A 27,252-nucleotide genomic window follows, 5' to 3' on the forward strand; every position below is an offset into this window, starting at 1 on the left:
GGTAAATATTAGGTTTGTGTATTGTTAAATAATACCTTGATCAAAAAGTTCCCGGAATTTATTCAGAAAATTAAAAATACAAGATTATACATCAAAATCGATATTGTCCCCTTCAAAGTACTCCCCATCGACTGCAACGCACTTATGCCAGCGCTTGATCCAATCCTTGAAACATTTTTCATATTCAATTTGCGGTATGGCCATCAAAGCCATCTTCGATTTTTCCATGATTTCATCCCGGGTGCTGAAACGTGTTCCACGGAGCGGTTTCTTGAGTCGACCGAATAGGAAAAAGTCGCAGGGAGCCAAGTCAGGAGAATTCGGTGGTTGTTGAATGGTATTCGTTCCGTTTTTAGCCAAATGTTCACGGATAATGATGGCATTGTGCGACGGTGCGTTATCGTGGTGCAAGATCAAAAAAAAGATTCAAAATAGTACAAAATCGAGAACACGCACAATCGTAGATGTACTCAATACGGCGTCACTTTTACAAATGTCACACTATCAAGCTGAAAATTTTATAGAATCTCAATGAGGGTTGTGCCAACCTAAAAAAAAAAAGAGAACTAAAATCGGGTGACTGAAAGCGCCACACGGTGGTGATTCCGGGAACTTTTTGATCAAGGTGGTATTATTTGATGTTTAAAGGTCTTTTAACTCTGCTGTACAACTGAATACTTTTATAACTTTGGTATTTTCATTAAAAATGTCTTGATTTTTACAATTTTGATTAAGTTTTTCTCGAGTTATAAGGTTTGATGTATTAAATGTAAAATGGTTTCCGATATTTCTGGAAAGTACAAGATGTTGCTTCGTGATTGATTATACTAGCTATCCAATGGTCTTTAATAATATTCTTCGCTTGTGTATTTCAAACACGATTATAGTTTTTATATTTTCATCAATAATTTTTCAATTATTGTCGTGGTAATGGGTGATAAGGAAGTAGGCTCAATTGTGGTTGTGGAAATGTGAGACATTAGGAATATTTCGTTAGTAGAGATTTTATACCACGGTTGTCGTGCTTTAGAAGTTTTCGATTAAATATTCCAACTTCAACCTCTTCGATGTATTATGCAAAATGTTAAATAGTAAAAGGGAGATTTTTCGTTATTTTTCTTAAGATTTTAAAAGGGTATATATCATTTCAATACCGTTATTATGACTGCCAAAATGGTATTTGAAAGTAGAGCCGGTATGATAAATAAATATATTTAGCTTAACAGCTCTTTTTTCTTTTTTTTAAACTAAACATTCCTCGTTTGTCGCGATTTGTTGTTCATTTCTTTTCACATTTTTATACCCGTTACTCGTAGAGTAAAATGGTATACTAGATTCGTTAAATGCGTTTCTTGATCAGGATCAATAGCCGAGTCGATCTAGCCATGTCCGTCTGCCCGTATGAACGTCGAGATCTGGGCTAGAAGGTTGAGATTCAGCATACAGATTCGAGAGACATAGACGCAGCTCAAGAATGTTGACCCATGTAGCCACGCGCACTGTAACTCTTTGGAAAAATGTGTTGATATTTTTAAATATTTTTTTAAATCAGTAAATAGTAAATTTCTATCGATTTGCGAAAATCTTTGCGCCCACACCCACTCTAATGCCCTAAAACTGCATAAAGCTGCCACGCTCACATATTTGAAAATTTTTTGGATACTTTTTTATAACTTTATTAGACTTGCAAATTCCTATCGATTTGCCAAAAAACTTTTTGCCACGCCACTCTAATGCCTCGAACCGGTCACGCCCACACTTTTGAACAATTTTAATTTTTTTTCTTATTTTATTCCCCAATATCTATCGGTATTCCAAAAAAATTATGAAATTTCGCGTTTGCATTTCCACTAGCTGAGTTACGGGTATCTGATAGTCGAAGAACTCGACTAAAGTATTCTGTCTTGTATATAATAGATTACAGTATATGCTATTATTTTTTTAAATTTAAATCATGAATATATTAGTTAATATGTAAATAAGTAATGCGTTAATGGATACTAACTTGCCATACACTGTAAAATATTCAATAGCATACTGATCTGAGAAATTGATTGTTGTGCCCAAATAATATAAAATCGATTGCCTTGAACCAAGTTATTTGCAGATGCGACTTGGAACGCGAGCTAGAATCTGCCTGTAAAACTTGAAAAGTGGTTAATAAAACATTTAATACTTGCCTTGTAGCCCACATAATTCTCCAAAAACCTGTTTCTATGCTAATAATTCCCATGACTTGTCAGACAACAATCGCACAGAGCTCTCTGATGTGAAAATGAACAATGTGCGACAAGCTTTGAATAGCTTCCGCGTTATCTATACCTGGATTATCTTAAGAAACAGTTCTCCCAATTCATCGCAAATTAGTTACTTAATTATGGAAGTTTACTCATTTGCGAACATTGCTAGGGCTACGTTATTTGAGTTGACAAAAAATTGATTTTCACCGAACTAATGGGTGAGGGTAGTGGGGGTGCGATAGGAGTATCCAGATTTCGCTGTCGTCAAGGTGGGTGGTTGTGTTACGGATGTGGTGCTCTCTATTGTGATCACTGGAGTGGTACTGGCTGGTGGCTCGGGATGTATTGTGGGGATCGGCGTTTCGACAGAACTTTCTGTTGTTGTCGAGTAAAAAAGTTGAGTAGTCCTACTAGATTCATCCGGAGTAAAGTCTGTGTTTACCTCGGTGGTATGGTGCGTCACAGGCTTTTCGGTGGTGCTCGTGGCGCTAGTGGGGCCAAAGAAATTTACAGACTTATTGAAACCAATGCGGAAGCCCCCGGAAGAAGACTTGGTCTGTAGCACGCTGTTCAACAGTTGAATTTTTGATGAGATAAGACTAGAGATAAGCTGACTGGTGACAGGCGATGCTCCCACTGCATTCTGGTAACTGGCACTGGAGTAGCCTGTAGGGAAAGAAGTAACACTTAAGTTTGTAATTTACCCCAAACAGCAAATAATATACCACCGCTGGGAGCGAAAACCTTAATAAGGAAAGGTTTTCCTTCTGCCATGATGGCCCCACTGAAGACGATGAGCACACAAATCGATATAGTTCTCAGCATGCTGTTGGCGGCTACTTTATGACTAAAAGCGGATAGCCCGCGTTCGCTTTTATAGCGTTCTTTGAAAAAGTCTCAGTTGTTATTGTTGCCTTTTGATGGCTCAAACTGAAAGAGGGTTGTACGACAAGCACTTTGCTTGATGTTAGACCTCAAGTGGTTAGCATACACACAGGTGCCCCTAGATGAAGCCACCGCTGTTATAATTTGGTGAGTATTAGATAAGTAAACGAGGAGCTATAATTTATTACTAATGCGTTTAGTTGTTTTGCCTAAACAACAATCAAACAGATATATTTGGTTTTATAACGTATGTAAGTCACTAAACTAGATTTTTTATTCTGTTCATTAAATTGTTTTCATGTTATTTTTTCATTTTTGTTACATAAATAATCAAACAATATTACTATGCAATGATAAATATTGACATTATCTATTTATTTTCATAGTGGGCTATAGAATATGAAGAAACCAAAAGAGAATGCACTAGTCGGGGTCCCCGACTATCAGATACCACTAACTCAGTCGATATGCGATATATGCGACATTTCATAATTTTTCAGGGATATCCACCGATATTGTTTTCAAAATTGTGTGCGTAACCGTTTTTTAGGTGTAAGGAGGGCGTGGCCAAGGTGTATTCGTATACCCATAGAAATTGGCAAGACAAACAATAAAACGAGGAAATCAAAACATGGTTATACCCGTTGAAGGCGTATACTAGAGTCATTTAAAGTATGTATCAGTATGTAGAAGGAAGCATTTCTGACCATATCATATCATATTCTATATCAGGATCAATAGCTGAGTCGATCCAGCCCTGTCTGGCTGTCTGTCCGTCCGTATCCACCTCGAGATCTCAGGAACTTTAAAAGCTAAAGGTTATGAATAAGAATACGGATTCTAAAAACATAGACGCAGCACAAGTTTGCTGACCCATATTTCCACGCCCACAGACCGACCAAACCTGTTATGCCCACACATTTGAAAAATGTTTTGATATTTTTTCAAATTTGTATTAGTCTTTTAAATTTCTATGGATTTTCTAAAAAAAAATTTTGCCTCGCCCACTCTAGCACCCACAAACCGCCCATTTTTTCTCATTCTTTGTTGGAGTTGGCGTGGCAACAAACTTGCGCTGCGTCAATGTTTTTAGAATCCGTATGTCTAATCTCAACCTTCTAGTTTTTATAGTTTTTAAGATCTCGACGGTCATACGGACAGACGGACATAGCCAGATCGACTCGGCTAATGATTCTGATCAAAAATGTATATACTTTATATGGTCGGATATTTCCTAACTGCTGTGTGTTGCCAGTTAGAATAATTTGGTTTTATTTATTCGTCCCAATATATGGGCTCATAAGTTAAATGAGTTTTTCGTGCCTCCTCATTGTTATTTTATCTCATAAAAATATTCTCTATTTTAATAAATACTTTTTTGAAATTCGGCTCATATAAAGGCTAAGCTTAATCAGTTGTACAAAATTAATGTTGCCACGCCGTTCTATTGGCTACAAATCGCCCAAAACGTTATTCCCAAACTTCTCGTTCGCCTTTCCACTACCTGAGTAACAGGTATCTGATGCACTGTAGGCTGGATGGTACCCTTTTGTGGCCAAAAAGCCATTATTCATAAGTCCGTAATGCTAAGCATTGATTTTTGACATCATTATGTTAGTATAAGATTCGACTTTAGTGTTGTGTACCAGAAATTTAAAAAAAGCCCCGTACGGTTAAGATATCAGCTGTTCAGGAGTGTCGTGATCACGTGGTCCTGTCGCTTTTAAATTAATAAAAAAGAAAAGGAAAGGAATGGAAAGAAAAGTTTTTATTTGACAAGTAATGATGGAATCGAAACGGACTGGTTAGTACTATGTGATTAAGATTTTGAAATGTTGAATTTCTTGTGGTTGTCCCTGTAACCCAATACAAAAAAGCACAAACTAAATATCTTTCTAAGTTTGGAAGGTATTAGCTTTGGCCACAAAAAGGTACTATTCAGCCAAAGACACTAGAGTAATTACTTTAATGTCTAATGTAGTTAAGTACTAGATTCGTTGAAAGTACAGGCCGAAGAAAGCGTTTCTGACCATATAAAGTATATTCGATTTGGGAATGTCCATCCGGCTGTCTGTCTGTCCGTATGAACGTAGAGATCTCGAGAACTATAGAGGCTTGAGATTCAGCATACAGATTCCAAAGACAAAGACGCAGTGCAGTGCCACGCCCATTCTAATTCCCACAAACCGCCCAAAACTTCCACGCCCACATTTTTGAACATTTTTACGATATTTTTTCATGATTTTATTAGTCTTGTAAATTTCTATAGATTTGCAAAAATATGTGCCACGCCCACTATGACGCCCTACAACCGCCCAAAACTGCCACGCCCACTTTTTTTTTAAATTTTTTCGTAATTTTTTCAAAATTATTAGTCTTGTAAATTTTTGCCACGCCCACACTAACGCCCTAAAGCAGCCGAACCGGTCACGCCCACACTTTGGAACAATTTATAATTTTTCTCATTTTATTCCCCAATATATATCGATATCCCAGAAAAATGATGAAATTTCGCCTTCGCATTCACACTAGCTGTGTAACGGGTATCTGATAGTCGGGGAACTAGACTATAGCATTCTCTCTTCTTTTATTTTGAGATGGACCATGATAATAGACTTTTACCTTATATATGTATGCATATGAACAAAAGAGCGAAGCAAATATTGCTGTAATTAAACATTTTTTGCTACTCATGATAATTTAGCTGCCGACTTTCTTGTTTAAAACGAATTTTCTTGACTACACTACCCCACACGTACGTAAGTGGCAATATGTTGACATGTAGACAAGCACAAAACACGGCACCGGCATATGTGCACGATTTCCGTAGACCGGAGTAGGCGAAGAGGCAAGACAACGACGTGCGTCGAACCCTTGTTGATTATGTTTCGTAATTAAGCACATTTTAATATGAAGCACAATGTCATAAAACTAATGCATGGTTTTACAGCACATCTGAGTAAGCAGGGCCCTAGTACTAAGTTACATTCTCGTCTAAAGCAGGAAGCGCGCCTATGGGGGAATCCTATGTAAACAGACGGTGAATTCGCTGACATTTCTCAGTTCGGGTAACACACAGCCATGTTTTTGTTGTTTATGGCCTATTGTAAAGTATCTTGTTGACACATTTTACGAAATTAACAGGGGAAAACTACGAGCAGGAACACCTTGCCTCATGGACGGAGTTTAAAGACGGCAACAACCGGATGTCCATGTAAAATGTTCCTCTGGTTATTCTTTTAAGAAATTTTCAACCGTTATTGGTTAAGTTAAAATGTTAGGAAGTATGTAACATAAGAGCAACACGTTTTTATGTCAGTGTCCTGTGTCCTGTCTGTCAGTTAAGAATAAGCGTGCCGATATCAGTAAGCGCTCCCAAAGTTTTCAACTGTCCCATAACTGTTCTGCCGACACCGAAATATATCTCTGGAATCTGCACGTCGAACCTAATCATTCTAACTTTTAAAGTTCCTGAGATTGAGATTGAGATTGGCTATTGACTCTAATCAAGAATATATCTACTGTATATGGTCAGAAACGGAAAAGCTTGCTCGTACGTGTTCCATAGTGGTTTACACATTTTACTCTTCGAATAATGTGTGTAAAATGTATACAGATGCGATTCCAGCCGTAGAAAGTATATAGATCCTTCATTAGAGTCAATCTGTTCGGCAGTCAGTATGATCGCTGTAATCTCATTAACTATAAAAGATAGATAGTTAAGATTATGCACACAGATTTAAGAACCCTGTCATTCCCACAACTTAGCAAACTTTTTTGCAAATTTCAATTGATACTCCAGTAACTGAGAAACGGGTATTGGGTAAACGAGAAAATCGTCTATATCAATCTCACCTGTTCAAACTTCTGATATCAAAAGGACGAAGGAAAAAAAAGCGAAAGAAACTTCTGATGTCAAAAAGAGTGACGGTAAAAACTTTTCCTACAAATAGTTCTGATATCAAAATGGGGAACACGACTATAGCATTCTCTCTTCTTAATTCATAAATTAAACAAAAATTCGAGTAACGCGGCTATTTAATTTCTGATGCGTAACAAAAATTATACATATCCGAGCGACTAATTTTGCTACAGCTACAAATCTAGTAAAATCTTTTGATCTACAAATTGCTCGTTAAAGTAGCGAATGATAATTTGTGGTCATAGTCCCCTTGCAATAAACTTCAAAAACTATAAGTAATTATAGTTTCGAATTGATTACAGCTCCCACTATAAAATTCAGATCACTTTTTCACCAAATTAATACTAGCAAACTGAGTTATCATTTTTCAGCATTGCAAGCATTAAAATTCAATTTGATTCACCATCTGTTTTTCAATGACGCATAATTTCGCAGCCACATTATACACATCTGTTCTCGATTTACACTAAAAATGTTGCAATAAAACAAACCAGTGGCTCCTAATCTTGCAGTTAACTCTGTATGGATGTTTAAGTTAAGACTGCCAAAGGCCTCAAAACCACCAAGCCGAACCAGACAGATTGATCGCACAGCATTGAAACTTTTGGAGGGTGGCAGCCGAAGTCGAGGACTCTTTTAGGTATGTGAAAAATATAGTTCCCCTTACTCCAATAAACCTGATATTCTGACAGCACATTTCTGATCGGTGGGATGGTCAGGATATGGTACATATATCTTAAAATCTGTTGCGAACACGCCTTTTCCAGCTTGTCCTTGGAAATTCTTATAAATTACGATGACATCCGCTTGCAACGTGCCATATGGGCAGTGATGGCTGCACTCATTTGATCATAAACAACGACTTCAACACAGTACGCCCGGAATTAAAAGATTTACTTCAGATCCGGGAGGTATTACCTATAAGATGAAATGTACGTATGACTGTTGGAAGCGTCCAGGTAAATATTATATTCTAGCTTTCACATTAAATACAACTCCGGTAAGGAACATGGATCAAAACTTGTTTGCAGAAGGATTACTTAATACTAGGGGGTTTGTCCGTTTTTTGCCTTCAGATTGTGATATAAAAAACAATTTAAAAGTTTTATTGTGCCTTTCTCGTATATTTTTATATCCGTTACTCATAAAGTAAAAGGGTATACAAGATTCGTTGGAAAGAATGTAACAAGTAGAAGGAAGCGTTTCCGACCATACATATACATATTTTTGATCAGGATCAAAAGCCAGTCTGGTCATGTCCATGTCTGTACGTCCGTATGAAGAGTTGAGATTAAGTATAAAGTTTCTAAAGACATACATAGACGCAGCGCAAGTTTGTTGATTCATGTTGCGAGGCCGACAAACCGCCCAAACCTGCCACGCCCACACTTATCCAAAATCTTTTGCTATTTTTTCATGTTTTTATTGGTCGTGTCTTCTATCAATCTGCCAAAATAGTTTTTGCCACGCTTACTCTAACGCCCACAAACCGCCAAAATCTGCCACGCCCAGTCCGTTGGACAATGCTTATTTTTTTCTAATTACAGAAAAATTATGAAATTCCGCGACCACTAGCTGAGTAACGGATATCTGATAGTCGTGAAAGTCAACTTTAGCATTCTCTCTCGTTAGGACCTAAAGCTTCTTCCTTAAAGTTAGCCAGATAAAATTAAAAGGATAACATCCCCTGAACCAGGATTTTAAGATGATGGAAACCCGTCTTGGTAGGTTAGTCCTAATAATAATAAAGGCTCAGTACCGGCAATGATAAAGGCTAATTATTTCTGAATAATTCACAGTAGGTGAAAGGCTGAAATAGCCAACTAAGATACTAAATATAGAGGTATATCGCACACAACCATTTTATTTTTGTACACTTTTATTTTGGATCGCCATTAATAAAGCAGCAGAGGAAAATGCGAAATGACTTGAAAATAAAAACGTCGCTCCATAGGATCAACTACCACGAGCAATTTTGTAAAATTCTAACTAGGATATATAACAATAATTTATCTGTCTGCGGCATCCAGCGGGCTTGAGTGAGCCGGACAAAGATTAGAAGGGATACGTCAAGCTTATAAGCTTAAAAAATAAAAATAACTATTTCTCCTAAACTATTTGGTGGAGTGGTTTCAATCCCAGCCGAAGAGAAGCCTTTCCGAAAAGAGAAAATTTCCCTATTAAATGAAATTCCTTGTCAATGATTGGGCCTTGCGGATTTCAGAGGACTTTTCTTATAGAAAGCAAACACAAATCTAGTTAATTTAAATGCAAGGACATTTACCTGTTTGCCAAAAAAGATGAACTAATTATCAGTAACAGAACAGGAGAGAACACTATAGTAGATTTTCTCTATTACCATCCTCAGCAGGTAGGCCTGCGGAGGCCGTTGGCATCAGATTGGTCATTGCCAACATGTTTTTGGTACAGTAAGAGAAAAAATACCCTTTTCTCGTAAAGTAAAAGAGTACACTAATTTCGTTTAAAAGTATGTAACAGGTAGAATGAAGCGTTTCCGACCGTATAAAGTATATATATTCATGATCAGGATCAAAAGCCGAGTCGATCTGACCATGTCCGTCTGCCGGCCGTATGAACGTCGAAATCTCAGGAACTATAAAAGCCAGAAAGTTTGGAATTAAGTTTACTAATTCTAGAAACATATACGCAGCGCAAGTTTGTTGACCTATGTCGCCACTCACATAAGCCCCCAAAACTGTCACGACCACACTTTTAAAAAATGTTTTAATATTTTTAGATTCTGTAGAGCTAAACTTTTTTAACAAAAAAATATTTGGAAAATCACTCAGAAATAAAATGGCATTAAACAATACCAAGACTTCGAAAAGCAAAAAGGGTGAAACAAGTAAAAAAAGTCAAGGGTGTTGATGCTTCAGTATCATCTTCACGTCAATCAAGCAACCTAACCAATTTGATTAGTATTTTGGTTCGCAAGGGAATCTGTGAAATAAAAGAGGGACACACTAGCGAATTCGTGAATCTGGATAATCTAAAGGATATCGTGCACAAGCTCGTCGCACGAAATCGAGTCCAATCTCTCGTTTATAGTAACGACTAGCAAATATATCAGACCGCATAGCTGCAGTTGAACTGTCGGTAAATGAAAATCTGAAAGATAAGGAATATTTGAGTGACTACTAAATGGACTTCGATTCAAGCTCTATCCCAGAAAAATGATAAAATTTCACCTTCGCATTCACACCAACTGAGAAGCGGGTAACTCGACTATAGCATTCTCTCTTGTTTTACATTACTGAAGGGAACTTGCGTCCTTTCTTATTTCCCTTCAAAAGAATGTCTTAAAAATGTTGTATTTTTAAATATGTTAAGGAAAATAAATCCCATATTTGTAGAATCGTGCACATCAGTGCCTTAAATAAACGGTACTTACGAAAAGCAAATCATTTGACTTGTTTTATTGCATTTCAGTTTCTGTTCAATTGCTCTTTCAATTATGATTCGTCTAGATTGTAAGTGTTTTCTTAGAAATTTAGCGACGGTTTTCAGGTTTGTATTTCGCAAGTACATACATACATTACATGTAAAACATACATTACATGTATGTATGTACCTAATAACTTTTATAAATATTTAATTTGAATTTACTTATGCGTTTTTCTTTTTGTTTTGTTTTATTTCTTTCCCACATTATTAATTATTCCCAATACAGTAATACATACGTATCATATATTGTCTTGCAGATGATTGGCCACCAGGGTATAAAAAATATAATAAATGAACACGGCTACTGATACTAAAATGTATACACTTTTAATTAAATAAAATAAAAAATGCATTTTTTAAGCGGGCTTTGTTAAATTTTTGGGAACATGCCTCCTCTTTAAGTAGATATTTTACATTTACATGTACATCTACATCTACATACATATTACATCCACAAGCCTTTCAGTGAATTCTTACAAAGGCATTTCAGGGAATGAATCCAGAAGAATTTCAGGGAATGCATTCAGGATCCTTTCAGGAAATGCTAACGGAAGCATCTTGGTATGGTAACTCTACTTCATCTGGCAGTACTTCCCCTCGACAACGAATTATTCCCAAAGGCCTTCCGGAGTACTTCCACTTCCGACTGGGCTATGGTTTTTACTCACACAAGCAAGCAAATTCTATTTAATATATGCTTAAGCTCACAATTTTAGGTGAGCCAAAAGGAAGCAATTTTGGCCGTCACCAAAAAAAGTGGCTGCATAGTGCAAGACCGTTACGCTTCTGTTTATTCCGTCTTCGGTGATGACTTTTCTTCAGCGACAGTTATTGGTGGGAATATCACTTTACGACTTCTTCTCCGAACCGCAATGCACTGCGAAGATGTTTTATTTCAAATACTTGCTGTCTCACCCTCTCCTGTCATTCTGACATTTGGTACATTTGAAAAATATGATGTTTTCGTGTTGTTCAAGCGCTACACCCTGAAAACTGGCTAACACGCAACATAAAGGGGACACAATAGGCTAAATGTAATTGTATAGTTTAAAGGAAATGTATACCCTTGTCTTCTAGGCCATTTTTAACTTAATGTAAGATTTTTTCTAAGCTCTTTAAGAGATAAATAAAAGTTTTGAATGAAAAAGTTATTGACCTAGATTTTATTAACTAATTATTGGTACTTCAGAAGTTATATTAAGCTAGACCTTATTTAAAATGTTCTGCTTGTGGTGGATGATAGTGGAGTAAGAGAGTGAGAGAGAGTGAGAGAGAGTGGGAGAGAGTGGGAGAGTTTCTAATCGATTAGAAAGTAAGTGAAAAAAGTAATTTAATCACCTTAAGCATATATAAATTTCCAATATTATTTTTATAAATTAAGCTCCTAGTCACCGCACAATTTGTATGAAAATAAGCGATGATTTTAACATTGGCATGACCTAGGCAGTCATCGCTTTAAACAAATTGGCATAAACTATTATTATTTGAAATTATTATTATTATTAAATTATTTGAATCACTGCTTTTTATTCGCATTTTAACGGGTAAATGATACCTCTACTCTTCACTTTTTCACCGCTTTTTAATCAGTGAATACCAACTCATTTTTGAAAGAAAAAATTCCATCGATTTTGTATTGCCTATACATCACAGTATCATCAAAGGAATCATTAAGGTGTCATCAAGATATCATCAAAGAATCATCACATAATCATCACTTTGTCGTCATAGTATCATCAATGAATCATTACAAATTTTGCCTATTGTTTAAATTATTACATTTAAATTTAAGCATAAAATAATAGTGGTAAATATTTCGAAAATCATCACAGCCAAATAACAGTTTCCAGATTGAATGATAAGACCTATACAATTGAACTATATTTAACTTTTACTTTGGTATCTTGATTAATGTCCTTGGATTTTATTATAGTCCGCACAGCCCCATTGCATTAATCCGAGCCTTCTGCCTTCAAAATTTTTCACTTCGATTGCGATCGGGTAACATGACATTGATTAATTTGGCTGCACTGTACTGTTTAACAAGTTTACTTCTTTGTTTTATATCATTGTACTATTGGAAGATCTACAAAATTGGAATGTCCTCTAAGATGGAAGCATCACGTTGTTCAACATTTTGACGTAAAATACGGTTTTGACCCTATATACTAATCTAACTCCATAATATGAAAATTTTCCCAAATCATTGTTGATGAACCACCGTATTCTACCATTCCTAAGTTACTTTTCGGAGAAAAAGCACTTACAGGGTGTCGCAAAAATACTGCCGGCAGTCTCTCCATCAAAAACTATTTCGACCCAAAATATTCTTCAACTGCTCCAAGGGCCAATATAATCCAAATTGGACCAATAAAATGATCCAACCAACCGTTGCATCTCCTTAATTATATTTAATCGGGGTTGTAACCATTTAATTTGATTATTTCTGACTGGGTCGAACAAGTGCATCCGTGAAATTAAAGTCTAAAAAGAATAAAAAAAGACAGGAACCAAACATAACTTTACAATCAGCGCAAGTTTGTTGACCCATGTTTTCAATTGTCGAACGCCCACAAGCCGCCCAAAACTGCCATGCCCAAATTTTTCAATTTTTTTTTTTATATTTGTTCATTATTTTATTAGTCTTGTAAATTTCTATTGCTTTTCTTTGTTTTATTGTTTGTCTTGCCAATTGTCTTCCCAAAAACACCGTGGCCAGGCCCCTCCTTTCACCTGCAAAACGATTTAATCTAAGAAACAAAAAATGGAAAAACTATCCTTAGCATCAAAGCACCTTCAAACCTTGCCTTATATAATTATGCGGTACGGGATGGTACCATATTAAGAACTCACTATTTTTTATAATTTGTAACTTGTTCCGTTTCGAAAATTGTAATGGAAGTAAATTAAAAAAAATATTTATTATTAGACAATTAGCTTTCATCATAATTTATTAAATATTACCAATTATTATATAATCACAAATTGCAAACTACATCCATAACTTACGGAAATCGACATAGCATATTTTCTTGTTTTTTGTTTGCTAAGTGTATAATTCTTGTTTTTTTAAAGGATTATTACATCTCATGAAAGAGAAGACCGAATTCAGGCGGAGAACTCTGCACAACAAAATCAAACATCAATAAATCAAATCGACGGTCGAATGAAATGCGACTGTACGTAATGGCTGTCTACAAGAAATAAAATATATAAATAATGTATAAAATAAAATATATAAATAAATGTATAAATAATTATAGACAAGAAATAAAATGTAAGAACATATTCAATTAAGTAAAAGCGTTATAGAATGTAACCAATGTAACCATTTGTCTTTTCTTATTTAATAATAATACTCTTTTTTCCTAATTTGAAAAAATTAGTTCTTATGTATGAGTCCGCACGATTATTGAAGAGAGACCGTATTGGTTATTGGTCTTATCATACTTCCGTATGTTCTTAAAATGCATGACCGTATGTAGTTAATAAAGTTAAACCATAAAGCTCTTAGCCACACATTCATAAAATAATACCATTTGGTATAAATTTGAGAATAAATACTTTTTTTACGAGTACTAGACCAAATGGTTATTAAAATGGTTCTAATAAAACCGATTAACTTTAAAATGTAAGGCCTTAGTGTTAAAACCGTTCTTAAAATGATACCATGAGTTCTGATAATGATACCAAACGGAATAAAGCTGATTTTAAGACTCAAGTACCCACGTTTTAAGATACATTCAGAGGCGTACATGGCCGCCTACCAGGACAATGACACGCCGCGGAAAGCTGCTACTCTACTCAGACGAAGACGCACCGCACCGCCTAACCTAATGTGCTTTAATATTTAAGTAGCTTCAATGAAATCGCTTTGCGTCGCGGCTGCTTTCAATTTGGTTTCTGGTCCTCCGCAGCGCGCACCTTTTTGCGCGTGGCCAACCTTGTGAAACACGTGCTTTGGCATCTGTAAACTACATTATGGCTGCTGGGGGCGCAAGGGAATCTTGGCGGAAGTTTCAATATGATTACCGTGCCTGTTTAAAAGTGGCGTGCACGGCTGACGCGTTTCAATGTGTGCGTTCGCTCAAAAATTAAATTTTAAAGGCTTCGTGCATCAAAATTTAAACCGATCCGCTCATTTATGGTGGCAAGGTGTGCCCACTTGGCCTTATACTAACCGAAACAAACTCATTCGAAGGATTATCTTCATTGCTAGTAGCATGCCAAAAATACACTCTTTATGTTGGATGTGAGTTTTATTTATTTGCGTTTAGCTGGACGACGATAAAAGCGATGTTCAATAAATTTATGCTTCGATGAAACTCAAAGTAAAATTTTTTCTCATTGGAGCGACAGCCAAAAATTACTCACAGCAGACTAACTTCTACTCCAAAGGCCAAAAATAAATTCGCTAGCCCATCACATTCAACCACCGAGTATCGATCTGAAATTAACGGATAGACAACGTCAGTCCGCCGCACCCATCCCAGGAACTATCCACTCCGGCGCTTGCACGGAGCTGTATGCCTCTCATATTTGGGCCATTGCGAGGTTGTCACCCCGGGGCAGTTGGTCATTTTGTCTTTGATTTACTTTTTCAAAAACAATTTTCTCATTTCTTCACATTACGTGCTTCAATCCCGCCCATGACGGTAGTCCACGGAATATGTACGAAGAAATGAAAATCAGCAGTGGTTGTCTGATCATTATGAGAGAAGAGGGCGCAAGAATTAAAGGAATTGCATATCACACCTTTAAAAAATAGTTATCTTAAGTAGAAAGAGTGGTGAAGACCAAAGCTATCTACTCAAAAAAAGTGCATAGATTGAGGCGAAATGGCTAAAAATGTAGTCCTGGTACAATGCGTTATGTGTTACACCATCACAACTTAAATCGTCAAGTAGCACAAAAAAGCCTTTCATAAGCCAACTAATGTGGAATAGTTAATTATAGCATAATATAATATAATAAAATATAATATAATTTAACATAATATAATATAAAGTAATGTTATGTAATGTTATGTTATGTAATGTAATGTAATGTAATGTAATGTAATGTAATGTAATGTAATGTAATATAATTTAATATAATATAATATAATATAATATAATATAATATAATATAATATAATATAATATAATATAATATAAAATAATATAAAATAATATAATATAATAATATAATATAATATAATAAAATATATAATATAATATAATATCATGTAATATAAGATAATATAATATAATATAATGTAATAATATGTAAATTAAATTATTTTTTCATAATTTTATTAGTATTAGTTTTTTCGATTCGCCCAAATGTGCCACGCCCACACTTTTGAAATATTTTTATTTTTTTCGCATTTTATTCACCAATACATACATATGTATCGATATCCCAGAAAAATTATGAAATTTCGCGATCGCATTTCCACTACCTGAGTAACGGGTATCTAATAGTCGGGGAAGACGACTATAGCATTCTCTCTTATTTTACCTGCTAGTTTTTTGACAAAACACAATGGTAGGTAGCGTAGTTCTTCTAAACTCAAGATATAAAGTTGAATAGTCTTAAGCCCCATAAACTTACATACATATGTACATAGGTACATAGCTTAGTACTGGCACAAGTCGCTGATCTGTTAGTAGATTATCCATTTCCCTCCAGCGCCCAGCTGCGTCACCAATGGGGTCGAGACAGAATCCTACTAGTACCTGCCTCAAGTCGGTCGGGCAGAGAGCGAGAAATGGTAAGCAGGTGAGTAAGGTGAGTGAGCGCAGAGAGCGTCTTTCGGCGGCTCTTTCGTCGCGAGCGAACGGCAAGTAGACGTCGCTCAGACACTGTCGGCCAGATTCATTTTCCAGAAAGACGTCGTCGCGTTGACAAGCCTGAATTCGTAGCGGGCGCCAGTAGGACGACCCAGTGGCTATCGTCAGTTGAACCAGGGGAAACGTAGCAGCCCAGTTGCATTATACGGGAGGGGCATAAAGAGCTTGACAGCGCGTGCGCAGAGTGAAAGTATGCTAGGAGTTTCGCGATCAGAACCTCACGGCGCCATATTTGTTTTCCAGGCGTTTGCTTGTGTGCGTGTGTTTCAACTCCGGAGTGCGAGTGTGAGGGCAGGGCTTTTCCAGTTGATAATGCCATAACTGTCCCTTGTAATCGGGCTTCGTTTTCGCAAATTCGAGCAACAGTATTATTGATTGATGCAGTTTCACAGCGACTTTGTGTGTGCGTATGCTGTCACCGCGCTATGTTCGAGTGTGTGTGCGCTCGTGTTTCTGTGAACCCGATCGCGAACACTGTTGTGAGCCAGTGGCTCTGACTGCGCGGCGAGAAATATCCGCTTACCTAAACGAAAAGTTCTCTGGCGTCGGCCGACGAACGGCACCCAGGCACAGACACAGCTACAGTCGCAGAAATACCACTGCATACGACACGAACGTGGCCAGCACACAAAGCAAAACCAGAAAATCCACATTTTTTCGACCTGCTCTCCGCCCGTGTCTCTCATCTCTTTTCATCGCGCTCTCGACTGGAACGCAATACCAAGACCACAACCAACAGCTACAGCTTTAGGTGTTTGTAGGTAGATTACGTAGTTGCAATGGGCGACTCCACGCCCATTTGCCGATGCCGAGTACTTTACTTGGGCAGTGCCGTGCCCCGACAGAGCAAGGATGGGCTGCAGGGCATCCAGGAGCCGCTGCGAAGCCTGTATCCTTCGGAAGGGGCGGTGGGCGCCAAGGGCATCGACAGCTGGCTGAGCGTCTGGTCCAACGGCATCCTGCTGGAGAACGTGGACGAAAACCTCAAACAGATCACGCGCTTCTTCCCGATCGAGTCGCTACACTACTGCGCCGCCGTTCGCCAAGTGCTCATCCCAGAGCGCGGAAACGCCCACCCGGAACCAAAGTTCCTCCCTCTGGACTCGCCTTTTGCGCGAATGCCGCGCGCTCAGCACCCACCCATTTTCGCTGCTATTCTGCGACGTACTACCGGCATCAAGGTGCTGGAGTGCCACGTTTTCATCTGCAAGCGCGAGGCGGCCGCGAACGCGCTAGTCAGGTGCTGCTTCCACGCCTACGCCGACAACTCTTACGCCCGCCAGTTGGAGACGGGCGGCGGCGGTAGCGTCTACGGCACCTTAAAGAGCGGTGCCGTTAGCAAGTCTAGTTCCGACCTTACCGGCGTCGGCCTGGCTAACGGAGTCGGAAACGGGAGCGGACGCGGCAACCACCATCTGTCCCTTTCCGCCCAAGGAGGATGGAGATCGCGGACGGGCAGCACTACGACGCTAAATAGCTTGGGCCGCGCTTCGAACGGCCTCGCCAATGGATCAGCGATAGGCATGAACGGGGGTAGCTCCGGCAGTGCAGCAGAGGGCTATACATCCGTCAAGAACTGTAAGTACTTTGATTCATATTTTATTCTCATATTTCCCGTTACCCGCAACAAGTAGATGGAGGCGTTTCCGACCATATAAAGTATATGCATGTATATGTATATTCTTCAGCAGGATCAATAGCCGAGTCGATCTGGCCGTGTCCGTCTGGCCGTATGAACGTCGAGATCTCAACTATAAAAGCTAGAAGGTTTATATTCAGCATGCAGATTCAAAAGACAAGGACGCTGCGCAAGTTTGTTTACCCATGTTGCCACGCCCACTCAAACGCCCACACTTTTATAAAATGTTTCGATATTTTTTTTCATTTTTTTATTAGTCTTGTAAATTTCTATCGACTTGCAAAAAATGTGCCACGCTCACTCTAACGCCCTAAGACCAAAACCTAAGGCCAAAACTGCCGCGTCCACATTTTTGAAAAATGTTTGAATATAGTTTAATTATTTTACAATTCTTGTAAATTTATATCGATTAGCCAACTTTTTGCCACGCCAACTCTTATGCCCTAAATCCGCCAAACCGGTCACGCCCACACTTTTCAACCATTTTAAAATGTCTTATTTAATTCCCCGATATCTATCAATATCCCAGAAAAATTATAAAATTTCACGATCGCCTTCACACTAGTTGAGTAACGGGTATCTGATAGTCGGGGAACGAAATTGGAAATTGCACGTTAGAATCATTATTGTCATGACCTGAAAGTACGATAGAAAAATTTTTGTTGTATTGTTAAGAGACCTTTTATACCAATTACTCGTAGAGAAAAAAAAAATAGTAAAAACATGCAGGAGGAAACTTTTCCGGCCCTATAGAGTATATATTTTTGTTCAGGATCAAGAGTTCTGGGCATGTCCATCCTCTGAAAAGGCTAGAAAGTTGAGAGTTTGTTTCAGAACGTTGCCATTTAATCATTTGTTATGCTAATTTCTATAGATATGCCCATGTTGGCCACGCCCACTTAAAGACCTGCAAGACCACATCTTTGAAAATTTAATTGGGATCGAAAAAACGACATTGAAACAGAGATGTCGACTTATCTATAGTGAAAATAAATCATTTTCACTGTTCCGATGTCTACCAAAGACTTTCCACTCATTTAAATTTTGTCAATGGGGACGTACAAAAGAAGACGGTGAGGTTTAGCCGTCGCACGACTTTGCTGTTTCTTCGTCCACCGATTGTAGTAAGGTTGTGGTAATTACCATGTAAATTGCTGAATATATGGAAAGCGGCTCTACTTTGCTTCGGAGTATTCTAAATTGTGCGATCTCTAGCGCAGCATGGAATTTTCACTTTTAACTTGAACTCAGACTAACCTGCTGGTTGAGGGAACCTAAAAAGTTAATCTTTGTACATATTGAACTAGAATTACTAATATGTGCATTTTTCTTAAAAGCTTTATTTGGAAAACGTCAACAACGAATGCGAGTCTCCACCAGTTACTAAATTACCAGTTAAAGTTATAATGAGAAAATACTTACTTATACTTGCTTATATAATTGTAAAGCTAATCTGAATTCGGCTACCTCTTGTCTGTGTATATGGTAATTGACAAAGCAGTTACTTAATCGAAACGGAATCAAGTGACTTGCAGTTAGAAGTCTGCTAATGAATGGGCTTCTTGAATCGGGACTATCACTACTTGCTTGTTTCTGGTCTTTGGAGCCCGGCATCTCTCCTTTTGTGCCAGTCGGCGTTGATTTTTCCCACTGTTCTGTTCAGCCAAACTTAAGACAGTGTAGGGTCGAACCGACTGGGCTGGGACGGGGCCGCACATTCATTATACACATGCTAGGGTCTTCAGAGAGTGAGTCAATCGAGATGAACGCGTGTGAAAATTCTAGCTTTGACTGCTAATTTATTTAGACTTTCGTATTCCACAACCGCGCTGCTGGAAAGTCGGTAAGTCGGTATGGAAGTGTGGGGCTCAAAAACTGAGAGTAGCAGAGAGGATGAATCCAGTGTGAGAGTGCTGCTGTGAAACTCTTCTGAGATTGCTTTGAAATATGTTGTTGAACATGCTTATTTCAGCTAAGGAAAGCGTGTCTGTGAGAACTTTCTATCGTTAACTTTTTAAGAATACCGCAGGCTAGAGACAATATCGAGATTGGGGCTTTTGTTGAAATAGGGATAGCCATTTTTAACACTTTTTGCAATTATAATTTAAAATTACTTAAAATTGAATTTTAGGAAGTTTGTCTTGAATATCGAAGGAATGCTGCTTTATATTTTAATAGCCTTTCTGAATGGCACCAGGTTATTTCTATATTTTCTATATTTTTGATATTTTTATTAGTCTTGTTTCTATCGATTTCTATCGATATGCCAAAAACTTTTGGCCACACCCACTCTAAGGCAATAATTTTTGAAAAATGTTTTGATATTTTATTGTATTTGTATCAGTATTGTACATTTCTATCGTTTCACAAACCACAAACCACCCAAAACTGTCAAGCCCAGACTTTTGAACAATTTTTAGTTTTATTTTATGAAACTTCTCGTTTACACTTCCAGCTAGCTGAGTAAACAAATAATAAAACAGTTTTATCGATTTGTTTGCCTGTCTGTCGATCTGTCTGATATTAGCGCGAAAAAAATTGGCAAAAATGCAAGATCTGTCCAAATCTGGTAAATGGAAGTCAGCGTGCCCAATTGCCAATTACATAAGTTCTGAGCATCGCGACAGCGATTTTGTATTGGAGGGCTCTTCTTTAGGCCGGCTTCTGTTAAGGTAGCCGCAAATTGAAGAGCGTAATATGCAAATTAGCTACAGCATTTGGTGCACGAAATAGCAGGGTGTAGAAACAAAGACGGGACACATTAACCAAAATCCAGTCGTAGTTGAATGACTCCGTTTTATATGGAAACCGCATGTTAGAAACCACATCACGATGAAGTGATTGTAACGCTAGACCCGATCGCAAAGCTCTTGAACAAGTTCGAGCTGCCGGCGCATATGTAAGATTTCAGACTCAGCTGCCGTAGTATTTGATTTGTGACCTACTTGCTGTTCCAACCACCTTCAAGGCCTGTTTTACGGACCCACAGAGCAACACCACTTTGACAGTTCACATAGTGACGAAGCGCACTAGGAGAGTATGCGAATGTGACTTTTACATATACGTAAAGAAATGATAATCTTATGTGCTTGTAATATACCAATAAAAAAGTAACGCAAAAAAGCCTAATATAAAATTATATGGAATTAGATTAAATTGCGGTTATTTTAATAACATATGTCAGAATTACTTTATTTGAGGACATTTCGAAATTTTTTCCTTTAAAGTAAAGGGTTTTATCTTGTTTTTATATAAATCGGATTTCTTACTTAATTGAAAGATTTGTATTTAAAAAAATGAAAAATAGTTTGAGATAATGAACATACGGATCGCAACATTATAGCCCCAAAAAATGCCAATACACTGCCTCAAAAACTCCAACTTTCACTAGCCCGTTTTTGGAAGCCCACCCAAATCATTTGGTCAGTGTATTGGTCGCTGCTGCCGTATTGGTTACTCTTCCGACATTCCGATCTGGCTTGTTGACCCAGATGCGGCCTAGATGGCAACTAGCAGCTGCACATGCGTCCCTCTATCGCAGCAACTTTGAAAAGGCTGGGACGCAAAACGGCCAGAAAACTGCATGGCACTGGGCTGGTTTTGGTTTTTGTTGGATGCATTGCAACAGTGAGAAAAGTCAAAAGAAAAAACCATTTGAAAATTGTGGTCCAAATTCTTGTTGCCAGCTCGTTTTCTGCAATTCCTCTTCCTACAGACTTTTGGGAATTTGTATGATACCGAAATTTGGCAAGCCTTAAATCAAAATGTTAATCAAACCGTCTGTTGAGTCGGCAGCGATCAACAAGCGATCCTATCCTGTCCCCTTCTACAAATATTTTCACGCACGCATGCGCATCTCGCAGTTCCTCGGAAAGCTAGTGAGAGTATAAAATTTACTTTGGGGCTGTTTCCACCGATTATGACGTAAGTCCAAATAGCTGTCAGCCACGAAAGTAGAGAAACAGCAGCGGGGAAAGAGTGATGCAATAAGTATATGCCTTTAAAGTTTAATTGGAAAAAGCTGTGGAAAAGTAATTTACTTTCAGCAAGCATGCTTGACTTATGAAATTAGAGCCAATGGTCAATTAAATAATCAGGAATCCGTCGGATTTCCGCAGTTATTTACGCAAATTAGTTTTCGCGCGCGGTAAAAGTAGCTGCCTATTTCCTAAACGGTAAGGCATGCCTACCGGGCAGAGCTTCCTGCCAAGTTAATAATGTTGCCCCGGTCCATAATCTATGAACTCACAAAATCTTAAATTTACCAATATAGTTTCTCCTTCGAGCGTCAACTCCTATGAGACAGAAAATAAGAGCAACAAATCGGCTAACTGTCCATAGATTGATGATCTAGACGAGAAGTAGAATTCCCTTGGCAAAACCCTTGCGCAAAAAGGATTTCCAGTTAAATCACAAATTTGGTGGCGCAATCAATCGCTTCCCAAGCAAAGGCTCACATTTTCAGAGCCACCGAGTCGGGGTCATAGTTCCAAGCCACGCAGGTTTCACTTGCTATCTGATGAGAGAACATCGCTCAGCGAAAGACCCTGGGTAGAACCAAGCCCATTAGACATAAAGGAATAAACCGCAGAACTGCGCTGTGGAATGGCCAGACTCAAAGCGGTCACAGAAGACACTTTCAAAGTGGCTTTCGGCAATGTCGCTGGTCGAACTGAGCCAACTGGAGTTGGCCATCAACATGGTCAGTAGAGGAAGGGGATGGAGTGATCGTGTTCCATTCAGGTTTGGGCTGGTGCCGGCTACGCTGAGACCGGACTCTTGCAGGTGAAGCCACGCTCAGGTTATTAAATTCCTGTTATTATACCCGTTACTCGTAGAGTAAAAGAGTACACTAGATTCGATGAAAAGTACGTAACAGGCAGAAGGAAGCGTTTCCGACCAAAAGAAGTATATATATTCTTGATCTGTCCGTCCGTATGAGCGTAGAGATCTCAGGAACTATAAGAGCTAGAAAGTTGAGATTAAGCATACAGATTCTAGAGACATAGAATCCCACAAACAGCCCAAAACTGCCACGGCCACACTTTTGCTAAATGTTTTGATATTTTTTCATATTTTTATTAATCCTGTAAATTTGTATCGGTACCTCCTAACACATGCCAAAACGATGAAAACGGTCACGCCCACACTTTTGAACAATTTTTTAAATTTTTTCTCATTTTATTGATATGATATATGAGAAAAATAATAAAATTTCGCGTTCGTATTTCCATTAGCTGAGTAACGGGTATCTGATAGTCGGGCAACTCGACTATAGCATTCTCCATTGTTTATTACAAAACCGTTGCTTACATGGCCCAAATGAGCTTCATTGTGAGTACCTGTTCGTAGGTCTGGATTTGTGTCGGCTGACAAAGCGGACAAGCGACCCGGGAGAGGCCAGTTGACCTGTTCTGTGGTCTTGGCCCACTTTTTACATAGGAGCGGATTAGCCCCGCTCAGACGATGGTCAGCGTTTTGGCTAGTTTGTATTCGAGTGCGCCGACTCAGCACTTAGCCTTTTTCGCTATCTCGAAATGTAATACAAATTGACATCGAATATCAATCGACAACGGGCAACATTACACAGACTTGAAGGTTAATCTTACTAAGACGACTTCCATTCATCTGTTTGTGTGCGAATGGTATTTTTTCATTCGTGGGTATTTTGAATGTAAACAAGAGAGAACGCTATATGAGACTTCCCCGACTATCAGATACCCGTTACTCAGCTAGTGAAATTGTAAACATGAAATTTCATAATTTTTCTGGGATATCGAAAGATATTGGTGAATAAAATCAGAAAAAATTTAAAAATTGTTCAAAAGTTTTTTGGCAGATCAGTAAAAATTTACACCATAAAAAATATGAAAAAATATCACATTTTGCAAAAGTGTGGGCGTGGCAGTTCTGGGCGGTTTGTAGTCGTTAGAGTGGGCGTGCCAATATGGCTGCGTCTAAATCTCTAGAATCGGTATGCTTAATCTCAACCTTCTAGCTTTTATAGTTCCTGAGATCTCAACGTTCATACGGACGGACAGAGTCAGATGGACTATTGATCCTGATCAAGAATATTTAAACCTTATATGGTCGTAAACACTTCCATCTACCTGTTACATACTTTTCAACGAATCTAGTATACCATTGTCGTATACGATCAACGGGCATAATAAACCGGGGCCAGTTATTTCAGCATTTTATTCATCGTCAATTTTCAATTATCGTGCTGAGGTATGCATATACCATTCGAATATCAAATGTTAATTGAAACATCATACACCTGAAGCAAGGCTAACTTATATAGACACAGCTTAGTTGATTTTTTGATTTGAGTTGATTTTGATCTAAATAGATATTAACAACTCTGGTCAACGTTCATAGATAGGTGGCGTTTAATATAGATTTTCGGATCCAGTTAATCTTACGCCACATTAAGAAACTAAGATAGTATTAAAGTGCCCTTTGTTCTTTATGATTTCCGTTGATAGTTAGTAATGTTGTCTATAGCTGTGTAATGCTTATGCCATTGCAATATTTACAATGTACAGATTAGACTCCGCAGTGCCGTGAATTTAAAATTAAATTCTTAACTGAATGTTGCTACATTTTCTCTTACAGTCTACGGTAGCAGCGCTGACCTCAACGTGACCGTCGATGACGGAGACGCGTCCTTTAACGGAGACGAGAATCATAAGGTGTGGAACGGTTCGCAGGACCAGTTGGACAGCATCGGGCCCTTAGAGAGTCCCTATGAGCTGTTTGCGGGAAACACCTCCACCTTGGGAAGGCCTTTACGGGCGCGTCAAATCAGCACGCCCATCGACGTGCCACCGCCACCAGTGAAGGATGAGCGAAAGACGAAGCGGGACAAAAAGTTAACCAAGTCTAGTGGCAGCCAAAGCCTTTCAGGCACCCTCATCCGGCCAAAGCCCGTACACCCTGCGCCGCTGCATCGCTCAGGATTCCAGGGGCCGTCGGGACCTGGGAGCGTGACCTATGGGCACGTTTCTGGACATGGCCTTCACGCCGCCCGTTACCATACAATTAGTCATCGCGGCGTTCCCCCGGGTTCACACAGTCACCTCACCCACCACCCACCGCCCCACCCTTCACAGCATCAGGTCCATATGATGCACCACCCCCACATTGGGGGACTACCGCCCATGCAGATCCCCGTGATGATGCCGCAGCAGTACGCGACTCTTCAGCCGTCGCGCTCAACCGGCAAGAAGAAAAAAAAGGATAAAAAGAGTGGCGCGGGCGGAGGCGTCCCCGTGGGCATGCCCATAGTACCGCCCATATACGCCTTTCAGCAACAGGTCGTGGGCGTCCCAGCTCCACAATTGGCACAGTCCCTTATCGGTGAGACGCGACCTCTGGGTCATTCCAGCCGGAAGCTGGCGGCATCAATGGGGAACGGTCTAGACGACTCCGGTAATTCTGGTGCCGAATCGCCATCACCAGGGGGCACTGGCATCTACAAGGTGGGTAGTACAACAGGGCTTGCAATTATTAACTTTAATGTCTATTAGGAAATACTATATATGTATTCAACCAAGAGGGAATGCTGTAGTCGAGTTCCCTTTCTATCAGATACCCGTTACTCAGCTAGTGGAAATGCGAACTCGAAATTTCATAATTTTTCTGGGATACCGATTGATATTGGTAAAAAAATAAGAAACAATTTAAAAATTGTTCAAAAGAGTGGGCGTGGCAGTTTTGGGCTGATTGTGAAATTGTGAAATTTACAAGACAATTACATATACAAATACATTTACAATATACAAATATGAAAAATATCACAATAATTTTCAACAGTGTGGGCGTGGCAGTTCTAGGCTGTTTGTGGGCGTTAGAGTGGGCGTGGCAACGTGGATTGACAAACTTGCTCTGCGTCTATGTCTCTAGAATATGTATGCTGTGTATGTATGTATCTTATTCTAAAGTAAAAGGTTCGTAGAAAAGTGACCTTATATATTTTTGATCAGGATCAATAACCGAGTCGATCTGGTTAACGTCGATATCTCAATAAATGTGCAAGCTAGAAGATTGAGATTAAGCACACTGATTCCAGAGACAGAGACGCAGTACAGGATGTTGACCCATGCTGCCACGCCCACTCCAGTGCCCACAAGCCGGCCAAACCTGCCACGCCCACACCTTTGAAAAATATTTGGATTGTTTTTCATATTTTTATTTACTGTATTAGCATAACTGTCATGGTTCAACTTTAGTTATAATACATTTATTAATTTTTGCAGCGCAAAGGACACCTAAACGAGCGAGCTTTTAGCTACTCCATACGTCAAGAGCATCGCAGCCGAAGCCACGGATCGCTAGCCAGCTTACAGTTCAATCCGCCGGATATAAAGAAGGAGCGTGAGATCGCCCAAATGGTGGCAGGTCTTGACCTCAATGAAGGGGAACGCCCTATGGGTCCAAACACACTACAGCGGAAGCATGCCATGACAATGTCAAATGGGGGGTTGCATGGCCCAGGACCCAGTCAGCATCCTCACGCCCATCCTCCGCATCCACATGCCATCTACGGCCCATTAGGGCCTGCCAGCAGCTTCGGAATGCCGCGAAGATAGGAGTTGATTGGGTTGATCTGGGCCTTATGATTTATACAAAAAGATTACACAACCTTTGGCGATTGGAGTCATGTAAACACCCTTGATGTACACCAGATTAAGAAGACAGTGGCTGAATATTTTAACGGAGCTCTGGGAGTGTAATCCCACACGGAAACCAACTCAACATAAATGAATATTTGTGCCTTATTAGGTATACATAAACCATACATAAACCATTTAGTGTGTAGAATATAATGATACCCTATCTGACTATGTAACGGTCACAACGTTCTTTCGGCTAAGGAAATGCATTCCTGGACGAGTAGGCAATTTATCCCAAATCGTATAATTACCTGTATGCTTTCGAATATGTACTATAAATACCTACAATAAAATGTTAAATGTACGATCATGGCTAATCAAAAGCTAATTTTTCCTCACTCTCAAAATAGCTTCTCATACCTATTAGCATGCCAGCTCCGATCACCAGTCGGTTCAGCTATCTCCACTCGCCACTTACCCACCCATGGAAAATACCTACACCAATACTTATCATTAGCCAAAGCTCAGTTTTTGCAGACGGAGGGCTTAGAGTGAAATGCAAATGCAATCGATCTATCTGATTTGCATACGAATAAGCGAGAGTTCAAACTAACTGTTTAAGGAGTCCGGCTGTCGCAGGTCTTGCCAG

The 27,252-nt window shown here is 38.9% G+C and overlaps 2 protein-coding genes and 1 long non-coding RNA gene across 6 annotated transcripts; 2 read left to right on the plus strand and 1 right to left on the minus strand.

Moving 5' to 3' along the window:
• Positions 1–1,937: 1,937 nt before the first annotated feature.
• LOC117145997 (mucin-2) lies at positions 1,938–16,218 on the minus strand. 4 transcript variants are annotated; one of them, XM_033311914.1, is made up of 3 exons: positions 2,966–5,260; positions 2,683–2,906; positions 2,528–2,615 (listed from the first exon to the last, which is right to left on the minus strand). In XM_033311914.1, the coding sequence occupies exons 1-3, from the start codon at positions 3,063–3,065 to the stop codon at positions 2,550–2,552; spliced, it is 390 nt and encodes a 129-aa protein (XP_033167805.1). In that variant the 5' UTR covers positions 3,066–5,260; the 3' UTR covers positions 2,528–2,549. The 4 variants fall into 4 exon arrangements, with proteins under 4 accessions (XP_033167803.1, XP_033167804.1, XP_033167802.1 ...); XM_033311912.1 differs by having other exon boundaries at positions 1,938–2,906; positions 2,969–5,256; XM_033311913.1 differs by lacking the exon at positions 2,966–5,260 and adding an exon at positions 16,108–16,218 and having other exon boundaries at positions 1,940–2,906.
• Positions 7,812–9,587, plus strand: LOC117145998. The gene is made up of 3 exons (XR_004459739.1): positions 7,812–8,006; positions 8,595–8,775; positions 8,847–9,587. It is a non-coding gene; the product is annotated as an uncharacterized LOC117145998 (long non-coding RNA).
• A 153-nt stretch (positions 16,219–16,371) lies between the features above and the next one.
• On the plus strand, positions 16,372–26,986 carry LOC117145996. The gene is made up of 3 exons (XM_033311910.1): positions 16,372–17,924; positions 24,604–25,469; positions 26,247–26,986. The coding sequence occupies exons 1-3, from the start codon at positions 17,126–17,128 to the stop codon at positions 26,577–26,579; spliced, it is 1,998 nt and encodes a 665-aa protein (XP_033167801.1). The 5' UTR covers positions 16,372–17,125; the 3' UTR covers positions 26,580–26,986.
• The last annotated feature ends 266 nt before the right edge of the window (positions 26,987–27,252 follow it).

The sequence above is a fragment of the Drosophila mauritiana genome, chromosome 3R (genome assembly GCF_004382145.1).
Source record: "Drosophila mauritiana strain mau12 chromosome 3R, ASM438214v1, whole genome shotgun sequence".
Lineage (NCBI taxonomy): Eukaryota > Metazoa > Arthropoda > Insecta > Diptera > Drosophilidae > Drosophila > Drosophila mauritiana.

Excerpts from the sequence above, each read along its gene's own strand:
- LOC117145997 (XM_033311911.1), bottom strand. The coding sequence starts at position 3,065 with ATGCTGAGAACTATATCGATTTGTGTGCTCATCGTCTTCAGTGGGGCC. Across the intron at positions 2,907-2,965 it reads GGTTTTCGCTCCCAGCGGTG|GCTACTCCAGTGCCAGTTAC; the intron begins GTATATTATTTG and ends CTTTCCCTACAG.
- LOC117145996 (XM_033311910.1), top strand. The coding sequence starts at position 17,126 with ATGGGCGACTCCACGCCCATTTGCCGATGCCGAGTACTTTACTTGGGC. Across the intron at positions 17,925-24,603 it reads CTATACATCCGTCAAGAACT|TCTACGGTAGCAGCGCTGAC; the intron begins GTAAGTACTTTG and ends TTTCTCTTACAG. Across the intron at positions 25,470-26,246 it reads GGGGCACTGGCATCTACAAG|CGCAAAGGACACCTAAACGA; the intron begins GTGGGTAGTACA and ends TAATTTTTGCAG.